This window comes from Dipteris shenzhenensis, chromosome 15, assembly GCF_047967505.1.
Source record: "Dipteris shenzhenensis isolate YYH24624 ecotype China chromosome 15, Dip_SZ_1.0, whole genome shotgun sequence".
NCBI lineage: Eukaryota > Viridiplantae > Streptophyta > Polypodiopsida > Gleicheniales > Dipteridaceae > Dipteris > Dipteris shenzhenensis.
The window spans coordinates 22,531,568-22,556,743 of record NC_141610.1 but is presented as its reverse complement, the minus strand read 5'-3'; the positions used below and the strand labels follow the sequence as shown (position 1 = coordinate 22,556,743).

The 25,176-nt window shown below is 42.6% G+C and overlaps 1 protein-coding gene across 2 annotated transcripts; it reads right to left on the bottom strand.

The window, feature by feature from the left end:
- Positions 1-1,263: 1,263 nt before the first annotated feature.
- Positions 1,264-12,442, bottom strand: LOC147893545 (putative lysophospholipase BODYGUARD 4). 2 transcript variants are annotated; one of them, XM_087385910.1, is made up of 4 exons: positions 11,861-12,442; positions 10,771-11,132; positions 10,397-10,596; positions 1,264-2,016 (listed from the first exon to the last, which is right to left on the bottom strand). In XM_087385910.1, exons 1-4 carry the CDS (start codon positions 12,405-12,407, stop codon positions 1,674-1,676), a joined length of 1,452 nt encoding a protein of 483 aa, XP_087242036.1. In that variant the 5' UTR covers positions 12,408-12,442; the 3' UTR covers positions 1,264-1,673. The 2 variants fall into 2 exon arrangements, with proteins under 2 accessions (XP_087242036.1, XP_087242037.1); XM_087385911.1 differs by having other exon boundaries at positions 1,691-2,020.
- Between the last annotated feature and the right edge of the window lie 12,734 nt (positions 12,443-25,176).

Below are 25,176 nucleotides of genomic sequence, written 5' to 3'. Positions count from 1 at the left end.
AATCTCATTATAGATATGTAGAGGCATGCTCTATTGAATGGCAAACACTTCAACTTTGTTTGATTCTCTTAGTTTGTGCTATGTAATAGTTTTGTCATAAGCTTGTACCTAGATGAATCCAGGAACATTCCCAAACTCATCCTCTAAAAACACAACATAGTGCAATTTCAATCTCATGATAGTCACTCCTAAGATTGAAACCCATTAACTCCATCACGCAGAGCAAGGACTAGCTACTATGACATCCCCATAGACATCCTCGGCACCCAACACTGGGTATAGACCATACTATAAAAGTATGCTCACACATACAAATCCACAAACCCACACATACTTGAGCATCCACTTATACAAAGTCTTCATACTGAGTTCCTCTCGGCACTTTGGAGGTGACTTTGATTATCTTTAGAGACTAAACATTATCAATGCCTACAAATGACATATACAAGGTAAGCATAGAAAAGCTACAAAGACATGTCATGGCAAAGAGCTCATATTGTTGCTTAAGGACTTCCAATTGTTCTTCATGTAAATGTAGACAACCTTCATTCGATCTAAAGACTTTTAGGTACATAATTGTGGTTGGACATCACTATGTCAACTTGTACATTTACATGACTATGTGGGGATATGATTTGTCTAATATTTACTAATGTTTACCTTATGGTTACCCTTCAAGGATATTCCAATGGATGCTAAAATCAAAGGGTTACGGAACTAATCCATCACTTCAAACAATATGTCATTGTAACTCAGCACACAGATAGCTCAAGTTTTTCAAAATAATGTCTCTACTAGTACATAATTGAGTCAAGTTTTCCAAAAATTGTATCTACTGCTACATAATACCAACTGCAATGGGTTTCTAATTTTCAAAAAATAACACACATTGAACAATAGCACACAAAAAACCATCCCAACCACATAAAACAGAACCTGCCAATGTAATGCTTGCACAGTTAGTGCGGGCCATTCGTGAAGATTGCACATTTGGTCTCATGCACAACTAAAGGGATTAGCTAGTGCACATTAATTAAAGATTGAAATACTGATGTCGCATATGACAACTTAAAACTTGTAGTTCAGTATATATTTCAGCGAAATTAGAGTACATCAAGAGTTTATTAGTTATAATTGACAAGAAAGATAAAACTTTCTGATCCAAAATATAATCTCAGAAGAAGATTAATGACATGCAATACACAGAGGCTTTAGAGTATATACATGTTTTTGAACAAACAACACAGAACAATGTATGCAGGACTTTCACCATACAGTTTTTGTACTCAATAATGTCATCCTTGTGGTTAGACCAAATTCCCATCCAATTCCTAGATTGCAACAACACAATTGTATATTCAGGATACCACAATGCGGGAAAAGGGCACCCCTTATTTCCCCTCTTTAAAAAAATTAAAATGATTACATCACTTATTAAATATTGTCATTGCTCTTTTATGAATTGGTAAGTACAAAATGCAGGTCCCGTGGGTCAATCAACTATCCACAGACATAGTGATGAAGAAGCCAACCAAAATCAGATAAGTTGCAGCGCAAAGCCCATCAGACGTGCTACTACTAAAACCACAAACTTATATGGAAGCCACCCAACAGCAGGTACCTCTGCAGTCAGAGCCATCCATGAGAAACCAGTAGGAACCATATGCTGAGAGCTACCTTACAGTATGGTCGGAACACAATAATGCACTTCTCCATATTTCATTCAAGGTATGTGAGAATATTTTCTCCCTGCCAAAAATGATACTGAAATGATTGACTCCATCTAATATATTCAGCTTCACACTAGGATGCCTCTTATGGAGCTCCAGACTGCATTGAGCTGGGACCACTGTATCTTCTCTTCCATGAATGACATGTATCTCGCAATCTGCTCTTTCCAATGCACTTATGTAGCCATCCAATGCATCTGCCTCCCCACATATGATATTGTGGAAAATATGCCAGGCAGAATGATGGGTATGCTGCATGAAGTCCCGTATCCAACACCTGGAAATACTGGCTTTGAACCATGATAGGTAAGGGTTAGGTACAATAATGTTTCCCATTTGGATCAATCTATGACACAGATTACCATGTCCACTAAAGAACAGTTTTATTCCTGTTCCTTTTCATTTGTTTACAGTATTCCATGATTGTCATTTGACTTGGATCTTCCCTTCAGATCAACCATAAGAGCGAACACAATTCTTAATTGGAGGAAAATTTTGCTTTGTTTAATTTTTAATATGTCTTCTTCATTGTTTTTGCAAATACCTTTTTAGTTAGAATGGATTCTTAGATACCTTATTTATTTCCTTTTCTGTTTTTGGTGTTATTTCCTTTCTTTCTTATTAAAGTCCGTACTCAAGTGCTGCAGATGAAACTAAAGTCAGTGAACCATTCAAAAGAAGGTAGAGAACACATATATCTAGATAAATTCAAGAACATGCCCAAACTAATCACATAGTAAAGTTTCAATCTCATGACAGTCACTCATAACGTTGAAACCATAAACTCCATCACGCATAGCAGGGACTAGCTACTATGACATCCCCACTGACATCATCAGCGCCCAACAGAGGGTTAGTATAAACATATTCTCTCACATACAAATCCAGAATCCACACACCCACACATACTTGAGCATCCATTTATACAAAGTTCTTTGTACTGAGTGTCTGTCAGCAGTCCAGAGGTCAAGGCCAGACTCAGCCATGACAAAGGCGGGCACTAAATATACTTTTGGAAAAGGTGCAGTAGGTTCCATAATGACTCCCAGAAGAGGGATCTGGCTGCCCTGCTCCTGCCATTCACTGAAAGAGTGTCACCACAAGGGCTACATCACCCTTCTCATTCTCGTCCTCTCTTTTGTATGCATAGCTTTTTAGGTGAGAAACGCATACATCCTTCTGCCTCCCTCTAAACACTGATGAGAGCAATTCATGATCTTGAAGCAAGACATCACTTTTGGGTATTATAGCTGCCCTGTACTTCATTGTCAGTTTGCTTCTCATGGAAGCTTTAATGGCATGCCACACGGTACAGCTTGGAGGAACACCTTGTTAAGCCACTGTCTATCCGCCCCTGTCAGAGCTGAATTGTTACAAATACTAGTCCTAAGGGGTGACATTACCCCTAGGGGGTGTCTGGGTTAGGAAACTAGGAGACTAATAGTACCTAATTAGGACAATTATTGCAGTTATTCAACATGCATTGGACTGCTGATGCTATCTTCGAGACAAAGACGAGTTTGGGGCCTTTTATAGGCTGAGAACCACTGTAGTTTGGACTGGTCATCCCTGGTCCGCCGGTCTATGCACATTGTTGACCACGTCAGCCAAGAAGTCAACGTCAACCAAGAATCAAAATTGACTTTTGACCAAGAATCAAAATTGACTTTTGACCGAAAAGTAATGCTTGGCTGCTGCTTTAGGCTTCCATACTGCTGTTCGTAGGCTGACGTACTACTGTTGACGTGTGCTTTTTCTTGAGGAGATGCCATGGCAGAGCATTGGTAACACTAATTACACGAGTCCCGACCGATGGCCAAATCTGCTAGGCTAATCAATTGGCAGTATCACCATTGTGCTGTTAGCAAGAGCTTACAACTATGGGTACGCCCATGTACTCTAGGCAAGCCCTAAATGCCAAAGCTTGCCACGTTTGATAGGGCAATGGGTGTAACATGCCCACGGACTTAAGTTCAACCATGGATGTCAATGTGCATGGCGTCATTGTAACTGGCCAAGGACCCTTCATGGTCAAACCCTCCTGAGTTCCGCATCTGGATACATGTGAAACCCGTGCTTGACTGGGTACGTAGTGCAACTGCATGTTGAATTAATCTACGGTCTGGTTCTACGTGATCAGCGTCCTTTGGATGTGGAAGAGGCCTCGATACAGCATGCTGAATCGGTCCCCTCTCGTTCTACATCATGTTTTCAAACTCTACAAGCTGTGGCTCGAACTCTGCTCAAACTCACAAGGTGTGCGTGCGCATACGTGTAAGTGTGTGTGTGATGGGATGGCCTTATGGTGGAATTTTATATCTCTTTTTGGGATGATTTGAAAGATGTCCTTTTGCAAATGATCAATGTTGCCTGGCAAGAAAATCACTTGCCGCACCTTTGGAAGCATGGCATAATCAAACTTGTGCCCAAAAAACATCTGTGTGACCATATGTCAAATTGGAGGCCTATTACTTTGATGCCTGTAGTTTGCAAACTCATTGCCAAAATGATTGTGTATAGGCTTCATGGGATACTAAATGCGGGCCTTCATCCTCATCAGTATGGGTTTGTGCCGCGAAGACAAATCCATGACAATATCTCCAATGCATTGACTGCAATTGAATATGCTAAATACTCGCATCAAGGTGTGCTCATATTGCAGGTAGATATTGCTAAGGCATTTGACACTATTCAATGGGATTTTATCTCTCAAATCATGACAAAGTTGGGCTTTGGTCCCAAGATAGCAAATGCAATTTATTGGCTTTATTCTGGCCCTACTTCTTAGTACATTCTTGGGGGTCACCTATCTCGGTCATGGACATTGGGTAGATCACTTAGACAGGGCTGCCCTCTTAGTGCTCTCTTCTATGCCATTGCGACCCATCCCCTCTTGATGTATCTTGATCATCTTACAAACACAGGACAGATGACTGGTCTTAAAATCCCTAGGGCTGCATCTTTTTTGGCACAAGCCTATGCTGATGATTCCTTCTATATGCCACAGAATTCTCCCCGGGAAGTTCACATGCTTATGACCACACTATCATTGTATGGATTAGCAGCGGGATTGCATGTCAATTTTAACAAATCTAAATTGCTTCCCCTGAAACAATGTGACTGGCATTCTATTCTCTGGCCAGGTCAAGTAGTGCATTCCAAAGATGTAGTCAGGCATTTGGGATATCCTATAGGATGGCATATCACCAGGAAGCAGCAGTTAAAATGGATCTTCCAAAGACTTCAACATAAACTGGAATATTGGAAAATTTCCACTTGGCCACTTCATGTCAGGCTCAGAATAGTACAGTCCATTGTAATGTCTTACGTTCAGTTCTTTTTGCCTTTGCTACATTGGTCCTCCAGAGATATTTCAGCCTTTATGTCTCAAGCTATGGAGCTGTTATGGAGGACAAAAACTGCTGTGAAAGCATTGAGATTGATGAAGATGGAAATGGTGTGCTCTCCTAGGATGCATGGTGGACTTAATGTTCTCAATATAAGATATCATGTACTTGCAAGGAAGGCGACTATGCTCCATACTTTTTTCCGTCAACAACAGCCATGGACTTGTATGATAGCATCCATGTGTGTCAACATGAGGACCTCTGCTTATGGCCATTGGACTACTGATCATTGGGGGATTTGTAGGGAAGATACCCGGCTGTTCTTTCTCTACTACTCTGATACCTGACTGGAAACAAGTACTTTCTAAGGTCAAATGGGCTCCCGATAATTGCTCGGGGACAAACTCAATGAGGAAAGAAAGTATTCATTGGAGTACCATCTTTGACATTCCACTTGCTTTACAGGAACCTGTTCGGGCATATAATCTCATGAAATTGGGAATTAGATACATCAATGATGTGGTAGATGATCAGGGCTATGTCTTATCTTTTCCTCAGGCCACTGCTTCCTATGCATTGGGAATGCATCATAGGTCGATATGGAAGAAAATTGCTGATTTGTTACATCCTCTTCTACATGTTCCTCCTGTGGCTGGTACAGACAGGCTTATGGATTGGCAATTGCAACCCTCTGCTACATGCTCTCATCCTGTTCCTCTGCCTGAATGACCTCCATCAAAGTCTACAGGCTTCTTCAGCCTGCTCTATGGAAGTGTAAAATGCCTTTGAAACAAAGACTTTTTCTTTGGAGATGCATGACCAGCACATTGTCAGTGGGAATCACACTTGCCAAACGTCACATTGCACCATCCACATGTTTACGATGTCAAGCTCCTTCAGAGACTGTCCCTCATTTTCTTTGGCACTGCCCGTGTTCTAGGAATCTCCTTGGGAGAATTTCAGATCATCTTCGGCTCCATTTCCTGAGTCACAGATTTGGGAAACAATTTTGGATATTTGGCAGATTTATGAGGTCACTATCTCAATACTCACTATTTCTCTCATGGGTGAGATATTGGGCTCTTTGGACAATCTGGAGTGAGCATAAGTTGGCATACTTGGGTCGGCAGATTCACAAGTCATATGAATCTTTCCGAGCCTCATTGCGGCAATCCTTATATGATGCCTGCCATGAGGGTGATATACATGCTTCTTGCATAGAGCTTTTCTTTTTATGTTTATGATCTTTGGGATACTCTCCATTTTGGAGACTTCTCATCTTGTAAATTTATGAGAATATAAATACACTGCACTGGATTTTACTAATAAAAAAGTGTGACTGTGTGTGTGTGCGTGTGTACACGTATGTCTGTGTGTACGCACGTGCATGCACGTGCACACCCCTACGTGCGCACACGCACACACAACACACACATATATCCAGGCTTCATGCAGATGAGCTGGATGTGGCATATCTGAGTGATGAGTCCATGTTCTCTCCTTGGCAAGGAGATATTTTACCATTCAATTAATCTACACAATTGCCAAAAACTCCCCGATAAGGGAGAATATGCAAGTGGAAGAAGCACTCCTGTCAATGTCTGGACTGAGTATGACCATGTGCGTATTTGGATCCTGCATATGAAACTGGGAAGATGGACTACGTGACCCACATACGTGGTCTGGTGCCATGCAGAGGTCCTTTGTGTCTATGTGCACATTTACTTGAATGTGCATCGTCTACTCGTAAAAGCGGAAGCATGTCATGCCAAGGCGCAGATGCATAAGCATACTGAAGGAGAAAAAACAAATACTGAGGAAAAACAAATACTTAAGGAGAGAGGAACCGAAAGACAGTGCAAAAAGTAGCCCACGATGCAGGATTGGATTGGAATGGCCACCCACCCCCCAAGAAGAATATTTGCTTCACTTCTGGCCCAGTGTGGGAGGAAGAAGGAAGCTGCACTACGATGGGTGCCTCCTGCTAGAAGAGCGAGGAAACTCAATGAGCTCACACGAAAGTGTACAATCAACTACTGGCTGGAAGTACAATGTGCTGGAAGAGCAAGGACGCTCAACAAGCCCACAAAAAGTGTACAATTGACTGCTGGCTGGAAGAACAGTGGCTATGGAAGGACCCCTCTTGGACTAATATGGAATGACTCTGTGCTCTGGTACTTACTGTACAGAACTCTGCTGCTGCTGAAATCAATACTATATAGAACTGAGATGCTGTCTCAAGGGAAAACAGTCTGCAGTAGATCTGCTATAGGAGCTGCCTTTGCTGTACTGAGCTATCCTCAAGATCTAGCTCAGAACAGTTCCACGTCGTACTGGTCTACACCGACAGTTGGCCAGGTCACCCAAAAAGTCAGCATTGACCACAAAGGCAACGCGTTGACTTTTTGACCAAAAAGTCACTTGATTTTTGGAACTTGTGACTTCAGCAATGCTTTGCTGCTGCTATAGGCTTCCACACTGTCCTTTGTAGGCCGCTGTACTGCTGTTGACTTCTACTTTGTCTTGAGGAGATGCCCTGGCAAAGCAACAGTAACAGCCCAACAAATAGCCAGATCTGTTAATCTAATCGAAAGGCAGTAACCACCATTGTCCCCTTCAACTGGTGGTATGCCCATGTACTCTAGACAGGCCCTAACTGCCAGAAGCTTGCCACATCATTTGAAGGGAATGGTTGTGCAAAGGAGCACTAACTACTGGCTTAAGTGTACTAGATACGGAAGTGGACTAGTACATGAACAGTAGGTGACCATTGGGCAGGAGGCAACAGGATAGTGCATATAGGCGCTGCTAGTTATTGTGCTTGGCTGGATGACTGACTGCCTATGGTTGGGAGGTGATGCAGATCTCCATAAGCTTTGTTAAGCAATTCTGAGCAATCTTCTGGTGTCATTGAAGCAGAGTGGACAATCACGCTTGAGAAGGGGCTAATTGTTGATTGTCACCATCTGCAAGGGTTGCTTGTTGATTGACAATCAAATGGGAGGTGCACCTTTGAGCGCATACAGATCGACGGGATAAGTAATCCTTGTGCGTTTGTGCATCTGTTCACTCGTCATCGACAAACAAAGAGTTAGAGTTTGCATGATTGGCTGAATGTAGGTCAACAGGCTGCATGCACAAGCGGAAGGTTGGCGCAAGCGAAAGCATCACAGCAAGGGGTGCAAGGGCTTCAGCAGCGGAAGCACCATAGTGGGCTATGTAGCCTGCAAGCTGATCAGCAACAGTGATCAGTGTGAAGTAAGCCAGTGTGTTTATGCACAATGGTCTACACAACATGAGGCATTGCAATCTTCATCATCGACCTGTTAGTTGTAGATGGTATTTTGTTGACAACAGCAAGACTAGTGATTGTTGTCAGCAAGCATGCTTGTGTATTGTCAGCTGCAAAAGTTTGCTAGCTATTATTGTCTGTAAAAGCATACGCTCGTCGCTATGTTAAGAATCTCATGTTAAGAATCTCTTTGTCTATAAGCTGAGCACCAATTTGCTTCAGAGTACATAAGGAAGCTTGTTGAATTGAGTACCCCAGCTACGTGTACACATTAGAATGAATATTGTTTTCAAAAGGTGATTGGTTTTAGTGTGTAAATCTGGGTTTATTGAATGAGCTCAATTCATTTCCTTTGCAACGATTTTACCTTGCTATAGCTGCAAACTTTGTCTACAAGTGAACTAAATAGCGTGCTTTCAAAAGCCCTTTGTTTTTGGGCATAGATTGGTGAAATTTGCCACCTTTGGAGTGTCAAACCTAACAAAAATAGCATGTACGCAAAAAGTGAGGGAAAGGGGAAGTTCACAAGCGAGAGGGAGGGGAGGCACGCTTCTGTAGCCTGCATAGGGGTACAGTCACACATGAGGGCAAGGGAGGAGCAGATTTGTAGACTATGCAGGGAGCCTGTACAGAGCAAGGGGACAGACCTGCATACGGGCAGGGGGAGGGGGGGCTAGAAGAGGGAGGAGAACATTAAGGTGGTGAGGGAGAGGCGGACAGAGGCGCATACGGCTGAAAGAATTTGTTTAAATGCCCCACCCCCACTCATGTATTGCTTCGACTCCTTGTCCCTCTAACCTATGAAGCTCCATCCCCCAATCCTCCTACTGAGCCATCTGCAGCTAATTGCCCCCCTAGTACTAACCCACTAACTTAACATAATTTCCCCTGCATGACAGCCATCCTTCCCAAAGTCGGTTCAACTGCTCCGACAATGGCTGAAGAATGGTCATTTTTCTCTCATACCAATGCAAGAAGTCCTAGTAAACTAGTATCATTATTTAGCAAAGAAGCTGAAAGAGACAGTAATGAAGGAGGCTTTAAAAAAGGTAGAAGAGAAAGTTAGCTCTCATGACAATGTAAGAATCCAAGTGATCAAGCATCATTACTAGCCAAGGACCAGAAAGAGACTGCGATTACTGAAAGTGTCTCCCTTCCATGGGGGAAAGTCTCTTCCGAAAGGGCCTAGTGCCCATCCATCCAACCATCATAAGTCCAAGAGAAGGAAAGAATCAGGTCATCGATCATGACAACATCAATTCCAAAACCACTATTTATAATGCCATCTCACCAGTTTGATTTTGAGTTTCAAGAACAAAGTGGTAACAGTTTCTCTTCAAATTTCAATGTGACATTCTGTGTGTCTTTTCCATAACTTGTAACTTAAAAATGTACACCCTACAAAATTTTAGGAAATTTAAAAAAAAAATGTACACCCTCATCCCCTAACCTCTGATGCTTCTAAAATGAATGCAGTATTACGCAGTGTATGATGTTACAAAAAAAGGAAAAAAGGCAGAAAGGTGCCCCTTGGAAAAAGAAGGTCTAACAACAGCAATAACCCCTGCCAGTCCGGTTAGAGAAAAACTAACAGCTGGGGCACTGCAATTGCAGTACATAGAGGACACATCCTTGAAGACAAGTCATCCCTGCCCAACAACCAATATGGTTGTCTTTTCAATCAGGAAAAGAGAAAGGCAATGCAGTATTCAAGGAGTATCTATGATCTAATTAACCAAGCCCCAAATTAACTTGGTAAGGTTCAATCCAAATAAGGTTTTTTCTAGAGAATATATGCAGCATTAGATCGAAAGAACAGAATAAGGATTCTGCAAGAACAAACAATATACTCACAGTATAGAATACAATTCTAACTTCCAATAATAACTTCTTGTGATTTCGTTTTCTTCTTTTCACCATTATCTTAAGTGGTATAATTCTTATAGCCATTCTTGCATTAACAGACAAGATGCACATCATACATGGTTTTTTTTTTTAAGGGGAGGGAATGGTAAGCACGAGAATACCTGTTCAGTGTCAAAAGATTTGCTATAGGCTCCCACAGCCTATGATGCTTGCACACAAGAAAGCAAATTCCTCGACCAATATGCTCATACCAAGACATCACAGATGCACCAAAGGCTATGGGTGGCCAGATTCTTCGAGGAGCAACTTGGCTTAGTACATATGAAGCAGCAGGTTCATCATTTGGAAGGGGGAAATATGGCTAAGGACGCCACACAAAAACAAACAAGTTAACAAACTACATTATACTCACAACACTCCCAATTGCAATGACACTAAAAAACAAAGAAGCTTTGACAAAATTCACAGCCCATTGCTTATCAAAGCTGGCAATTGATTTATACAAAGACTAACTGCATTCATGTACTAAGCTTACCGGTGCAACAAGTGTGATTGTCTTCACAGCATCTGCATGTGCAGCAGCCAGCGCAAGTGCAATTATGCAGCCCATTGAATGGGCAACAAGGTGAAATGAATCAATCCCATAACGCTGTAGTACTGAAACTTCGATTCTTTCTAAATGGTCTGCCATGTTGTAGAAGCAATTTCTTGGTTTTGGACTCTTTCCAAATCCAAGCAAATCAACAGAATACATACAATATGACGTCTTTGTTGACTCTGGTAGGTTAGGGATTACCTTCTCAGTCCATAGGGAAGAGGATGAGAGAAACCCGTGAATAAAAATGATATTGCTAAGAGGAGCCTCTGCCTTGTTAAAGCTACGTAAGGCATCCTGATCTGCAAAAGACGTAGTTCCTCAGCAATCTGCATTGAGCATTAAATTAAGCCCCTTGACTCGGTTCTAGAACTATAAGATAGCATTTATTCCACTGATTACGTGGTATGCAAGACTTATCAAAGCACTACATCTAACATAGATAGCACAGTTACCCAGGACGGTAGCTCTACGGTAACATCTGACACAAAAAGCGGTAATCAACTTACATCACAACCCTTAAAAACTTCAATTAAGACAATTGTAAGTCCTACAGTCATTTGACATATAATTTATTGATATTTGCAGTCTTCCGAAGAAAATAAGTAAGCTTCGGTGGAAGGCGTTATGCAGGCACAATAGATTAAAGGCCTACAGACAAATGTTGCAGTATTAAGGAAAAGCACGTCAAATTTTAGTAGGGGCGGTGTGTGTGTGTGTGCGCGCGCGCGCGCGTGTGTCTGGAGCGCAATACTTTCAACCCGACGAATACTCCAAAGAAACGACGGCACGCAAGCAAAAAGATAATGAAAGAGGAGGTATCACTCAGCAGAGAACTTCTTCAGGAAGTTGTGGATTAACAACCAAAAAGAGTTTCTTGTTCCGTGAGGTTTGTGATGCAAGGCATTTGGCGGCAGCCATGAAGGAAATCACAGTGGTTTGATAGTGTACGATGTGAAAACACAACAAGGGGAAAGCTTTACGGTCGAATACAAGCCTAAGAGTTTGTGCATGTTGAATTCGGGATCACCTTTTCTTTCCACACGAACGTACAGGAGTTCCTTCTCAGTCGATTGCCACGAGGTGCATGTCGTGCAGCTACAATCTGACCACCTAGGCTTCAGCCCACCCGAAATCTTGCTGCTGTTCGAATAACTAATTGATGGGCCGCTGCGGGGTGAAATGCTGCTTCTCAGATCTGGCCTTGCAGCTGCTGGCGTGCATTGCAAGCTCAGCTTCGAATCTGGCGGGAGATATTGATCCCTGAAGCGGGAAGCGATAGCTGGCGAGCGTCGGGAGGGCTTCCGGCGTCGGATGCGTTTCCTGTCGTACAGAGTAACAGAGCCGTGAGACGAATGAACAACAGATGAAGACTGGGCAATGGAGCCGTCCAAAGGCGGCTGAGGAGGTCCATGATTGTGCGAAGGTCGCTGGCGGAGGCGACGTTCACAGTAGCAAGAGGAGGGTTCGGGATCGAAGATGGAGTCAAGAGCTTGGAAGGCAAAGCAAAGCAAGGAATCAATGAAGTCGAGGAAGGAGAAGACGAGGAAGCTGAGGGAAGCGATGAGGGAATTCATGAGAAATGAAGAAATGCCACCATAGCCAAACTAAAGATCTTGGTCACCTTAAGAGGTAAGCTTAATTCATTGGCCCAATATAAGAGCCACAGATGGCATCCTTCAATTTTACAAGCCATTCATTCACTCTTGCCAAATCTTACATCGAGGACTTCTTTTTGGCCTCCCATAGTTAGGTCTAATTTACTGCCATTCATGAAGTAGCGAAAATGGACATTTTTGTTGGCCTGCCTTCAAGGTAGCCTTATTAGTAATGAAACTCTTGTTTTGAGAATTGAAATTATGAATTTTCATTTTCAAATATTCTTTCTCCTAACCTTAGTCCAAATTTAGACATATTCCAATGCAACTTATGAATAATTTATAAGCATTCACCTTGCTTACTTTTAAAAAATCTCGATTTTGTATTTTCTAGAAACCCCTCCACATCTCTCTCTCTCACGCCCCCCCCCCTTTCCCTCATCACTCCGCCCTGTTTCGCTATTTGGATCTCCGCTCTCTTTTTCACAATCATTCACCTTGTTTTTTTTTTTGTTTAAACAAAAAATGCCGAGTTTATTGAAGTGGATGGTCAACCCACACAAAGAGATACCGTGGCTACAAAATTTGATCCTAGATGGGCTACCTGCCCTGGACCTGCGTTGCTTGCAGCTAACATTCTATCCAGATCTACATGGAGGAATTGAATTTGATTAGTTCATAAGGGGCTAATCTCATGGAGGAAAAAGGGGCTCGGGTGGTGCACCACGAAGAAATCCTTGGTATCACATGAGTTCAAGGGGTATTTTAAAAATCCCTCAACTAATTTTTTTCCCCCAATAAAACAACCCCTCCTTACTTATAAACTAATAGATTTTTTTCTAAAGCTGAATTAAAAACCCCCTCCTGTTATTGTAAACCTATTAAAATCTTTCCAAAAGTGGAATTAAAATACCCCTCGTTTTGAATGCACGTGGTACACTAAAATTTTGGGAGGTGAACCCCCTGAGAAAAGGGGTCAATTAATAATTCTTGAGCATGGTGCCTGATGTGCTATTTCCTATGGTCCCTCCCTTATATTTCCCCTCTATTTCCCCCAGTGCATTTGCACAAAGTCAAGGTCCTCGATCGGTGGAAGATAAATCTCCACCATCTGTTGGGATATCTCAAGGTGTATGCCTCAGGCACACCTTATGTTTCTATGTGTGAGTGCTAGAGGCACAGTTAGGTGCCCACAAGCACAGTTAGGTGGTGGAAAAGCCACATAGGATGATTGAGTGAATCTAGGAGCAGATTGAGGAGATGATTGTGGAGCTCTGAGGTCATCAGTGATGTCAGTGACCTTGTATGAGGTGCCTACTTAAGGACCTCTTTCTTCTTCATTCTATAAGCAAGTATTCTGAGTTTGTGTCCACTCTACTCTTTCTTTTCAGTATTCCAACATGGTATCAGAGCCCTTTGATCCCCCTTGAGCCCATTTCTGCCACATCATCATCTTCTTCTTCATCTTCTTCTTCTCCATTTTCCTCTTTCTTCCCAAAATCTTTGAGAGCTTGGTTCTCCATCTACAAACAGCCATTGCCCAAACCCTCTGAGCTGGAAACTCCTCTAGTATGGGCGAACTTCCACCTACAAGCAATTGAAGAAAAAACGTCTGTGGTGGCTGCCATTCTCCAAACAGCGAATTTCTTCTGTTGCTCAATACTCCCTGCATACTCCACCATTGCCTGAGCCCTCTTAGGAGTAGATGGGCGACCTCAAGACGAAGATTTTGAGCCATTTTTCAGGTCATTTGGTTCAGTAACGAGGGAGAAATCGTCAAAACTCAGTTTCAGCCTTTAGCAACTCTCCCGGGCAAAAGTGCGCACCATTTCGTCCAACCTCTGTGCTGGACCTTCTCTGGTATATGAGCTTTCTTTTGCTTCAGAAAGCCCTCTTTTCCTTGCTTTGAAGAGTGAGCTACAAGCCCTCCAAGTTCAGCTTTTCAGTTTTGACAGTTTTGGACAAGTTTTTGAAGATGATGCTACATAAAATGCTACTCTAGCATTTCTGGTTTTTTGAAGCTTTCAATAACTTCAGTACAAGTGTGGATTCAGTTTTGTTTTGACTTGCTAGACCTGGTTTTGATTGGAAAATGTTTATTTCATCCACTTCTATGAAGCATGTAAGAAGAAGCATCATTGTTTGAAATCTAGTCACTACTATTTGCTACATTAAGTGCTCATATTTTGGAAGTCTTTCAGTTATTTTTGCCTTGTAAGAGAGATAAACACTGCCCAATATCTGGGTTAGACCCTCTCATGGCTACCATATATAATCTTGAGAAGTTCAATGGAAAGGGGTTCCATACATGGCAAATGAAGGTAAAATTTGCATTAATGCGGGAGAACTTATGGGGACTTGTCAAATCTACTCCTACCGCTTCTTCTACAGCCTCAAATGCTGGGGAATCTTCAGCTCCGACACGACCGGCAAGGGATCCAGCAAGAGAAGAAAAAGCATATGGTATAATTGCTTTAGCTTTGGGTGATGATTACATACATCATATATCTGACTTGGAGTCTCCATCGGAAGCATGGCAGAAGCTAGATTTGATTTTTGGTGCAAGCTCTCATATTTCTAAACTATCACTTAAAATCTCTTTCTTTGAATTAAAGATGGCAAGTGATACTACTTTAGCTGCCCATGTCAACTATATGCGGAGTCTTATGACTCAGTTAGCTTCTATCAACTCTCCTATCACCCCTGATGATGCTATGGCAGTACTACTTAAGAGTATGCCTGAAAGCTTTGATCACATTGTAAGCACTTTGAAGAATCTTCCCAATCCAAACCTTGAAGGCATTATCTCAGCTCTCCAAGAAGAAGAAAGACACATGGAGTTAAGAAAAGGCAATGACACTGCTTATGTTATGAAATTCCAGAAGGGCAAGTACTCTCCTTGCAATCACTGTGGAAAGACAAATCACCTTTCAAAGGACTGCTTCAAAGTTAATCCATGTAAGCACTGTGGCAAAAACAACCATAGTGAGAAGTTCTGCAGAGCCAAAGCAAAGACAGAAAATGCAAATCTACTTACAGTTAATGAGCCTCCACAAGATGAGGCATCCTTTGAAGATTATGCATTTTAAATTATCTCTATGTATGCTCCAGATCACTCTTTTTATGTCAAGGTACTCAGCCTGGATAGTCCTCCAAAATGAATGAAAATAAACTATTGTGTTTTGTGTGTTTTGTAAACACCTCTGGTCACCTTATGATGTAGGCCATGTGTATGTTTTGTTCCATGGTACCTCCTGCAGACATTGTGTGCATGTACATGCAGGGGAGATAACCATTGGAAGGTCTTTTTGTATCCCTTTTTGTTTACCTTACACCCAAGGGAACCCTTGCTAGCATGAGAACCTAGCCATAGATTTATCCTTGACCACCATGAGATGGCATGAGAAACTATGAGACTAGATGTATCCTTGACATAGCCTGAGGCATTTCCTTGAGGGGGGGTTTGTTGGGATATCTCAAGGTGTATGCCTCAGGCACACCTTATGTTTCTATGTGTGAGTGCTAGAGGCACAGTTAGGTGCCCACAAGCACAGTTAGGTGGTGGAAAAGCCACATAGGATGATTGAGTGAATCTAGGAGCAGATTGAGGAGATGATTGTGGAGCTCTGAGGTCATCAGTGATGTCAGTGACCTTGTATGAGGTGCCTACTTAAGGACCTCTTTCTTCTTCATTCTATAAGCAAGTATTCTGAGTTTGTGTCCACTCTACTCTTTCTTTTCAGTATTCCAACACCATCCACCAATGAAAGCCCATTCTAAAACAAACTAATAGTAAATGGGCTGCCAAAAATGTAAACAGGCCTCACTTCTTATCTTATCGTACTACTTCCTTAAGAAAAGGTTTCCATGTGGTACTAGGAGGTGGAGTGGGGGCTAGCAAAGAGATGTGGCAAATGCAGGATGGGGATGGAGGAAGAGCTCCATGAGCTGACGTGGCGAACACACACGGGAGACTAGAGACTGTAGTAGCAAGGTTTGCTTGAGAAGCGAGTAGCGTGACAAGTGGTAAAACCTCTCTCTCTGCATGGCACAGTCGAACATTTGTATCAATAGTGTAATAGCCAATAGAGTGCACATGGTTGATAGCGTGCACCTGACTCTGACTCTGACTCTGAGCCTGTGCCCCACAGGCCCATCATTACAGCTTGTAGGTGTAGGACATGAGAGCATGGTGGGCCACGCATTGCTAGCCAACACGAAGAAGGGAGGCCAATTGAGGTGGAGAGTGTTGGCATAGATCAACACATGTGCGACACTAGATAGCAAAGCTCCTTGGTGGAAACAGATGGCACGACATGCAAAGAGATTGTGCACGGGCAAACGAGCTCTACAGGAGAGTTGGCTGTGGCCCTCAGTACTAACCTCCCAGAAGGTAACACGTGGTAAAAGTAGACCCGCTGATGTGGCACATCATAAAAAAAGAGAGCATGACACATAGCAAATTCACACGTGGACACACACACACAGAGATTTATAAATATTATATATATAAGATATTTATGTATATTTTTTCATTTTGTGTTTAGTTTTACATACACACACACACAACTTTTTATTTGATCTTTATAACTTTTTCGAGGCTTTAGCGGGAGAGAGGAGAGAGAGAGAGAGAGAGAGAGGGAGAGAGGGAGGGAGGGAGGGAGACACACACACACCTCCGCTTGGGGACCCATGTGATCCCAGGGTGTGCTATGGCTCCCCACATTGGTATGGGAAAGGAGTCTCTTGGACTTGACTAAAATTCCTATCTTTATGGCATGACCACTAAGGGATGCATGTACTTGCACTTGGATTGTATGAGCACAAATAGTATTGTGTGAGGGCCACTAAGGGAATTGATGGCACGTACACAACGTTTGGAATAGGAGTTATATGACCCTAGTGGAGGGGTATTAAAGACCTCGGTGGAGGAACTCTTAGTTAAAAAGAAAAGCATGGAAAGGTACACGAAGTTAACCCCATTGTTTTTGGAATATGCTACGTTGGACTGGTCTATATCTTTAACCTATTAACCGCGGACACCCAAAAAAAAAGAGAGGACACGTGGCAGCATGGAGGAGAAGAGCCTGCCACGTCTCACAAAGAAGGAGCTCTTGGATGGAGGCTTAGAGGGGGGAGGAGGTGGAAAGACAAGAGGCGGCTTTAGGGGCAAGGAGGAGATAGAAGGTCAATGGAATGGAGGAGATAGAAGGTCAATGGAATGGAGGAGATGGAAGGTCACCTTCTAGAGGAAGGAGGAGATGGAAGGTTAATGGAATGAAAGGAGGAGATGGAAGGTCCCAGAGCCATGGGTTAAGACTTAGCCAAAATTTAAGAATCAAAGATCCACCTTCAAATGGGGAGTGGTTGAGGATGGTCATGCATCTTTGCCCGTGCAAAGCATGGGTTCAATACTCGTATCCCTTATTGGGGTTGGCTAAGCTTGATTCATTTGTTGACAATTTTCCCAACTAGGCATGAGGAATTCCTTTATACTTGATAAGGGATTCCTTTATAGGTTAACGAATTCCATGACCCCCTCGTGTGAGCAATGGTCTCTGGAAGTATACATGTCTTGGTGGAAAAAGGAGGAAAGGAAATATCTCCTTGAGGTTACTAGAATGTAATCACATGGGGCATAGGATATATAAAATATATTCCCCCAAACAAAATGTTCCATTAAGTGGACATATGTGGTCATAAAGGAGTTATTAATGGTACTCAAGTGGGCACCAAAATGGTGACAACGGCCTAGGGTGAATTGGCGCACAATAGTAATGGTAGATACGACCAAAGAGCTGGTAGATTGGATCATTGGAAAGGAAAGAGTTTTGTACTTCTTCCTCGACTACCTTCAAAGAAAGGCTACTTACTACTAGGAAAGCTTGTAGAGGGGACTTCCAAAGCAACCATTCAATTGCCCTCATTTCTCGCATTGATAGAATCGACAAAGCTCGTAGGCGAGGTACTGGTTGGGGGGAGGACCCAAGGACCTTCACCATTAAGAACAGATTTCAGCTACAACAGTCGAGGTGGGTTGCCTGGAACTCCTTTGTTTGTCTTCACGATTCCCGCTACTTTGTGTGCCCTGTGCCCTGGGTAACCACCTTGCTCTTCTGATATTTGGCTTCAATGGCGGGGACCTAATCCAAAGCCTTCATGCTCCAGAACCTTTGTGATGTAAGCTGCTTGTTACATAGAATAGATGTTGCCTGGGATCTTCATTAATCAAAGGACTACAGCCCCTAGAATGGGAAACTATGTTCACCCAGTGTTAATTAGCTTCCATGGGTGACGAAATTACTACCGGCTGCTGGTGTGCAGCTCTACCTCTGCTGCACTCTACACACCTTGTGGAGGTGAAAATGTCTCCTCCAACTGGCTACTACCAGTTACCAAACAAGGGTGCATCGGTGCCATGTTTGGCAACCCAAAAATCCAAGGTGCTAAAATAAGCACCAAGTGTGCATCGATGCGCATTTGGTATTTCCATCGTGTGAGCTAAACTACAAGCAGCCAGTGGGGCATTTGCATGCCCGTGTGCACTGGCTCTAAGAGCTTGCCTATACTGTCTATTGGCATCGCATACCAAGGAGCCCATGATCCAGTCATGATTGTCAAATTTTAGTCTGGATGAACATTTAGCCCATTCCATTCTAATGGCCACGACCGTAAGATTTCTATTCTTTGCACGAGCATTGAAGCTACCTGTAGTGCTCATAGGGGTCACGATATTGCCCCTCAGTCTTACTCATTCTGCCCCTGACTATTCTGACCCACATCAACTATTAGTGGCTATTGAAGAACATTATGGGTAGTGTTATATGCCTAAGTAGCAATGCTTGTCGGGTACGAGTTTGTGAGCTTCTGTTGTTCGTAACTTGGGAGCTTTTGTTCAGAACTATTCATGGCAGCTTCTCCATAGGCTTGAGCTTGCCTTATTTTGATAGCCAAGTGTTTGCCTTCGGCACCTGGAAGATATCCCTTCTGTATGGCTTTGATTTTCTGGTTGTTTGTAAGCCTCTTTGAGTGGACTGCCATTCATCTAAGCAAAAGAGTTTTGTCTTCCATGAATAGCTACTACAACACTTATGAGAGATATTCAGAGGCATTCAACCCCTCTCAGAGGTTCTTGGGACAACGTTTTAGCCATTTTCCTCCACTCCCCAAAGCCATTCTTGTTGAACATTGTTCCTCCACTCACAAAAGCCATTCTTAATGAACAAACAAGACCAAACTTGAGGCCAAGAATGAGCATCGGTGGGCATGAGTTGGCTTGTGAATTGACTATGGTTTGAGGCACTACTTGATATTTCCTTAGCTCACTTTGCCTTAGTAGGTTATTATACGTGTTCGCATGCCTTAATATATTTCTTACTTAAACATCTATAGACTAGGTTTGGTGATGGAGGAAGCAACATAGACTGCCCCTAATGAGCAAGTCGCCCTACCTATATTGCTTCATCCCCCCAGTCCATGAACTCAGATCTCCAATTACTAGGAGTGAGGATGGTCATAGGAAGCTAGCCTGCAATGCTTCAACGACTCACAACCATGTGAGGAGTTTTTGCCTTAAGGGATAGTTATGCACTGGCTGTGTATTAGGCTAACTAGATTGTGGAATTTCTCAATTGCTCTATGAACCTCTAGCTCGAAATATGTGACTTTAGTCTTCTTTTCTTCATATTTGAATGTCTAGATTTATGGGAGTGTGTTAGATTTTCTACTAACTTCTATCCCTACTCTGGAATAAGTATATGCATTCACTAATGATGCAAAATTGAGAGGCAAAATTTTGAGCCATTGTTCGACTATACATTATATTTTAATAGATTCGCTTTAATAAAAGGAGTATGGGAAAATAAGAAATATTTTTCTTTTTGCACTTTGGGAATCCTTCAATCTTGAGCTTTTTAATACTTATGCTTATTTACTTAGGTTGTTATGTCAACAAAAAAACATGGTTTCATTAGTGCTTTTGGGAGCCTTGACTACCTAAGATTTGTTATGGAAAATTTTGGTAAGGCTTGAGAGCTGGGATTTGAATTTTAAAGAGATTTTTTCTATATTTTCCCCATATGTTTCCCTAGATTGTTCCCCTAATTGAGTTCCTTAATAGCTTGTCCCTATACTTCAGCTTGTATTTGTGATAGAATTGTAGAGATTGGCATTGAAATTCATGACCTTGGTTGGAACAAAGAAAATGTCCATGGACATTTAACACTTGGATAGTTGGATTAATGGCTTGACACTATGGATTCCTTCGTTTTTTCATTCTATATTCATATTATAGAGTTCTTGGGTTTTTCATTCTATATTCACTGTATGGATTGTCTTGGATATAAATTGAGTTGGGACATATTTTACCTTTGGTCTATATACTGGTTCCTATGCATATTTTTTGGGGTTCTTGTTTGCAGGCCCAACATGATGTAGTATCATGACTGGGTGAGAAGTGATCAAAGGATAATGGGGCCTTTGATTAGTTTGTATACTCCCTGGCAATTACACTAACATTTTATAAGCATTTTATTAAACTGTCTAGATGCCAACCTTTGATTATTTCCAAATATTTAAATGGGAGGAGAGAGAGAGAGAGAGAGAGAGAGAGAGAGAGAGAGAGAGAGAGAGAGAGATTTTATATTAGACATAACATGTTTATTTATATTTTAACATTTTGTGTTTAGTTTATATATATATTTGTGTGTGCATGTGCATATGTGTTGTTTTAGAGAGAGATGTACCACACACACACACACACACACACACACACACACACACACACACACACACACATGGAGGGAGGGAGGGAGGGAGATATGAGATGGCACATGGCACTTAGAGGGTGATTAAATAGGGGTTGAATGTGGCACCCATCATTGAGAGATGGATGTGATGTCTCTCTTTGAACTCACTTTGCTAGATTAGAGTGGAAAGGGCAAGCACAAGATGAACATTCATTTCATTCATTGATTGGAGAGAGCAAATCTTACCACTTCAAGTAACATGGGAGCAGGTGGTATGTGATCTATGTTGTTGTCTCTTTTGCTCTATAGCCTTTTGATGCTAGAAAGTGGGTCTTCCCTTTAGCGTAATAATCCATACCTTAAGGCTAGAAAGGCTAAACAACAACACCTTAAGCGTAATAATCCATACCTTAAGGCTAGAAAGGCTAAACGACAACACCTACCAATATCTAATCATCTCTTCTCTATATCTCTATCTGAGCTTGCATTGAAAGGGCAATGCCATGTGGTACTCCTCCTTGCACCCTCTCTTATGAAGGTAAAGGGCAACACCTATCAATATACAATCATCTTTTCTCTAGATCTCTATCTTTGTATTCCTTATCTGTGAGGTTGCACTCAAAGGGCAATTCCATGTGGACCCCCTGCTTCTCTTATGAAGGTAAAGGGTGAGAGTTAGAATAGAGGCAATGGATCCTCATGGGAAAGGATGATAGTGGCAACAGTCTGTCACTTTTGTCCTTCACCTATTCTCCCACAAACTTGAGGCTCGAGTTGACATGCATCCAACAAAACATCAGTCATGAGGAACATGAGTAGAACTTCAGAGTAGAGGAGGACACTCACTAAATCGAATCGAAGGTGATGAACCCAAATTTGCCACAAATCTTGAGGCTCGAGTAGCAAAACACCGATCATGAGGGGGATGAGAATAACATCAAAAGATGTGTGATGAGGTGGTGGCACCCAAAGCTCCCACAAATCTTGGCGCTCGCATCAACACACCTCTACAAAACACTGATCATGAGGGGGATGAGCAATAACATCAAAGTGTATATTATGTATAAATGGAACCCATAGTGCCCTAGGGAAGTCTAAAATTAAGAAAGATTGTCAAGGGGTACAACGTCATAGTTGTTTGAGTCAATACTTGCCCCAGATGTGTTTGGCTTTTTGCTCAAAGACATTACAACAAAGTAGCCACAATACCAGTGGAGGCTTTGAGCTCAGAATTACCCTTCCCCAAGGAGTAGGCCAACATTAATAAGCTATGCTAAATCAAGCATGGTAAAGGAGTGAAAATACAAGATCTTATGTAAACACAATATGCAAGATGATAAAGGAACTAACAATTGAAAATGTATTTTTGGACTTCCCTAAGCTTGAGTGTTTGTGTGTGTATGTGTGCATGTCTTCTAAGTTTGAGTGTTTATGTGTGTATGGGTGCACACATGCATCCGTGCATTTGTGTTTGTGTGTGTGAGGGGAATAGTAATTTGTTTGTGTATGCTAGGGTTTGTAACAAGAATGTGTGCACAAGTGTACGTGAGAAAGATTTAGATAAGGGAGGGATCCCAAATGTTTGGAGTGTCCATGTGTGTATACAAGTGAGGAAGGGAATCGACACAGAGAGAGAGAGAGAGAGAGAGAGAGAGACAGCGCACATGGGCTTGTGATAGAAAGCGAAATATTATATGTGCATTAAGAGAGATATTGTGTATGTGTGTGTGTGTGTGTGAGAGAGAGAGAGAGAGAGAAAGAGAGAGAGAGAGAGAGCATGTGTGTGTGTGTGTGGAGGGCGGGGAGTTTGTGAGAATGCTTTGCCCCGCTATCAAAATCACATGGTGGATGATCTAGCTAAATCATCACATGGTGGATGATCTAGCTAAACACACATATATATAGAGCAAAAAATTGTGTATTTATATTAGAGCCAGAAGATTTTTAGAATACAACTTTTGTCTGAGTTAAGTAAGCATCGAGCCAAGCTAAGAGGTGCCTACAATGGAGGGGGTTTTGAAATCAAAGATGTTCTAAGATCCCACCTTGAGACCCAGCGGAGTGGGCCTCTAGCCCATCATAAATGAGTCATACTACTCGTATTACTTATTTTAGAGTTTCAGGTGTCAATCAAGGGTTGTGCCACATGTTGTGCAAAGGGAACCTTTGTTCTCCTTGCCATGTGGCACCTCTTCTTTGGGTTCTCCTTTACTTCTTCGTTTCTCAAGGGTGCTCTTCATGCCTCCCCATTTGCCTGCGAATGATGCATTGCCTAGTTTTGGACCTTGTGAGAGACCACCTGTGTTTCATCAGTGGGCAAGGTGTCGAGAACAATCTCGATTTAGGGATTGGATTGGATTAAAGGGCCGAGGATGAGAGAGTGCCAATGTTAGGCCCTCCAAGCTACGCTTTCCAACACAAAATGCTATACACAAAAGATATGGTTCCCAGTGGACGAAGCAAGCTCGGAGCAGCCGATAAAGATGAAGCAACAACAAAGGGCATCCCAAGCTTGGCGAAAGGAGCATCAACCAACTGGCAAAACAAAACCCGCACAACTCAAAGGCAAAACATCTCCAAATCTCACCTCCAAGGTTCTGGCAAAGTCAAATTAGACTGCTACACAATGAAGCAAAATCCGAGTTTTCATGCAGCAGGCGCAATGGGTCTTACGTAGGACCGCGACTAGCAGGGGAGCGACAAAACAGGCAGCCCTCCAAGCCAAAGGCAGAAACGAAGCGCCCAGCCAATGAAGGCCCTCCAACGGTGCGACCAGCAAGAAAATGAGTGGCTCAGGCAACTCACATCGAAGAGAGACAAAGCACCAACAAGACAAGCGCTCAACTAACGAAAGTAAAGCGTTTAAGAGAAGAAGATGAGCCACGTAGATCGACAATGAACGGAGCAGCGAAATAGGTGAAGGCCAGAAGCAAAGCCGAAGATGGTGAATGAAGTGCGGGTGTCGCAAAGTGCAAAATGTGGACGTTCACGAGACAACTTGACCGAGGAAGTTCCAGATGCTAATAAAGGATACGAATGTGCTAATGCAATTTGGCCCATGTCGTTGAGGCGGTGAGCAATTCACCCACTCCACAAATTCTTCCCACGAAAAGGATCAACATGTCTAGCTTGCGGGATGGTGAAGTCGTCTCCTCGCTCAGGTCACTTGGAGACTAAAGTTTTCCTGGCAATATTGACTCGAGAGAAGCAGGATTGTTTGCTGATCTAGGGATCCCAAATGGAAGCTTGGAAGCTTGAGATAAGACTTGAGGCAAGGTTATGCAAGGAGGCTAATTCAAGGTGTAAGATGTTGATCGTTCGAAGATGATTTTGTTAGATCAGCAGAGCCCTCGAATTGGGCTGGAGCTATCTCATCTTCAAGATGCTCCCATTTGTGATCTGATTCCTTGGAAGACGTGTTTGAACCCAACACAGCTCATGATGCGTCGGTTAGGCTGCTGCGTGATCCCTCCTACGCTTCTGATTTTTGCTTAAATTTCTCAAGCTCTGCCCACACTGAAATCCACAAATTCGACATAATTAGAAGAACCATAATGATCTGATGGCCTTAACGATGGCCAACCATAGCGGAACCAAGTTCTCCGCGGTGAGGTAAAGGAACGATTGACACCATAAAATGGTGAGCACACGACACAAAAACTGGCCTATATAGAGAGCAGATGAGCCAGCCAGCTTGATCAAAGACAACACGGACGTGATTGTAGTATATTGAAATGGAAATGGCTCCTAATGGCTCGCGAAAATTATATTAATTAATTAATTTGTTTCGAGGGGTGAGGGTCCACTTTTAATTTATTAACCTAGGCTTATTAACCTCACCTTGTTAATTCGCTCCCTAAATTGCTCCCTACTTTGACTCCCTCACCTCGCCCTGCTCTGCTTCCTCCCTCGCCTCCTCCGCTCTGCAGCCCTACCCTCCCTGTTCCACCCTACTCTCCTCCCTCATCTGTCGAGCCTTGGGTACCTTTATAGGCAGGCCG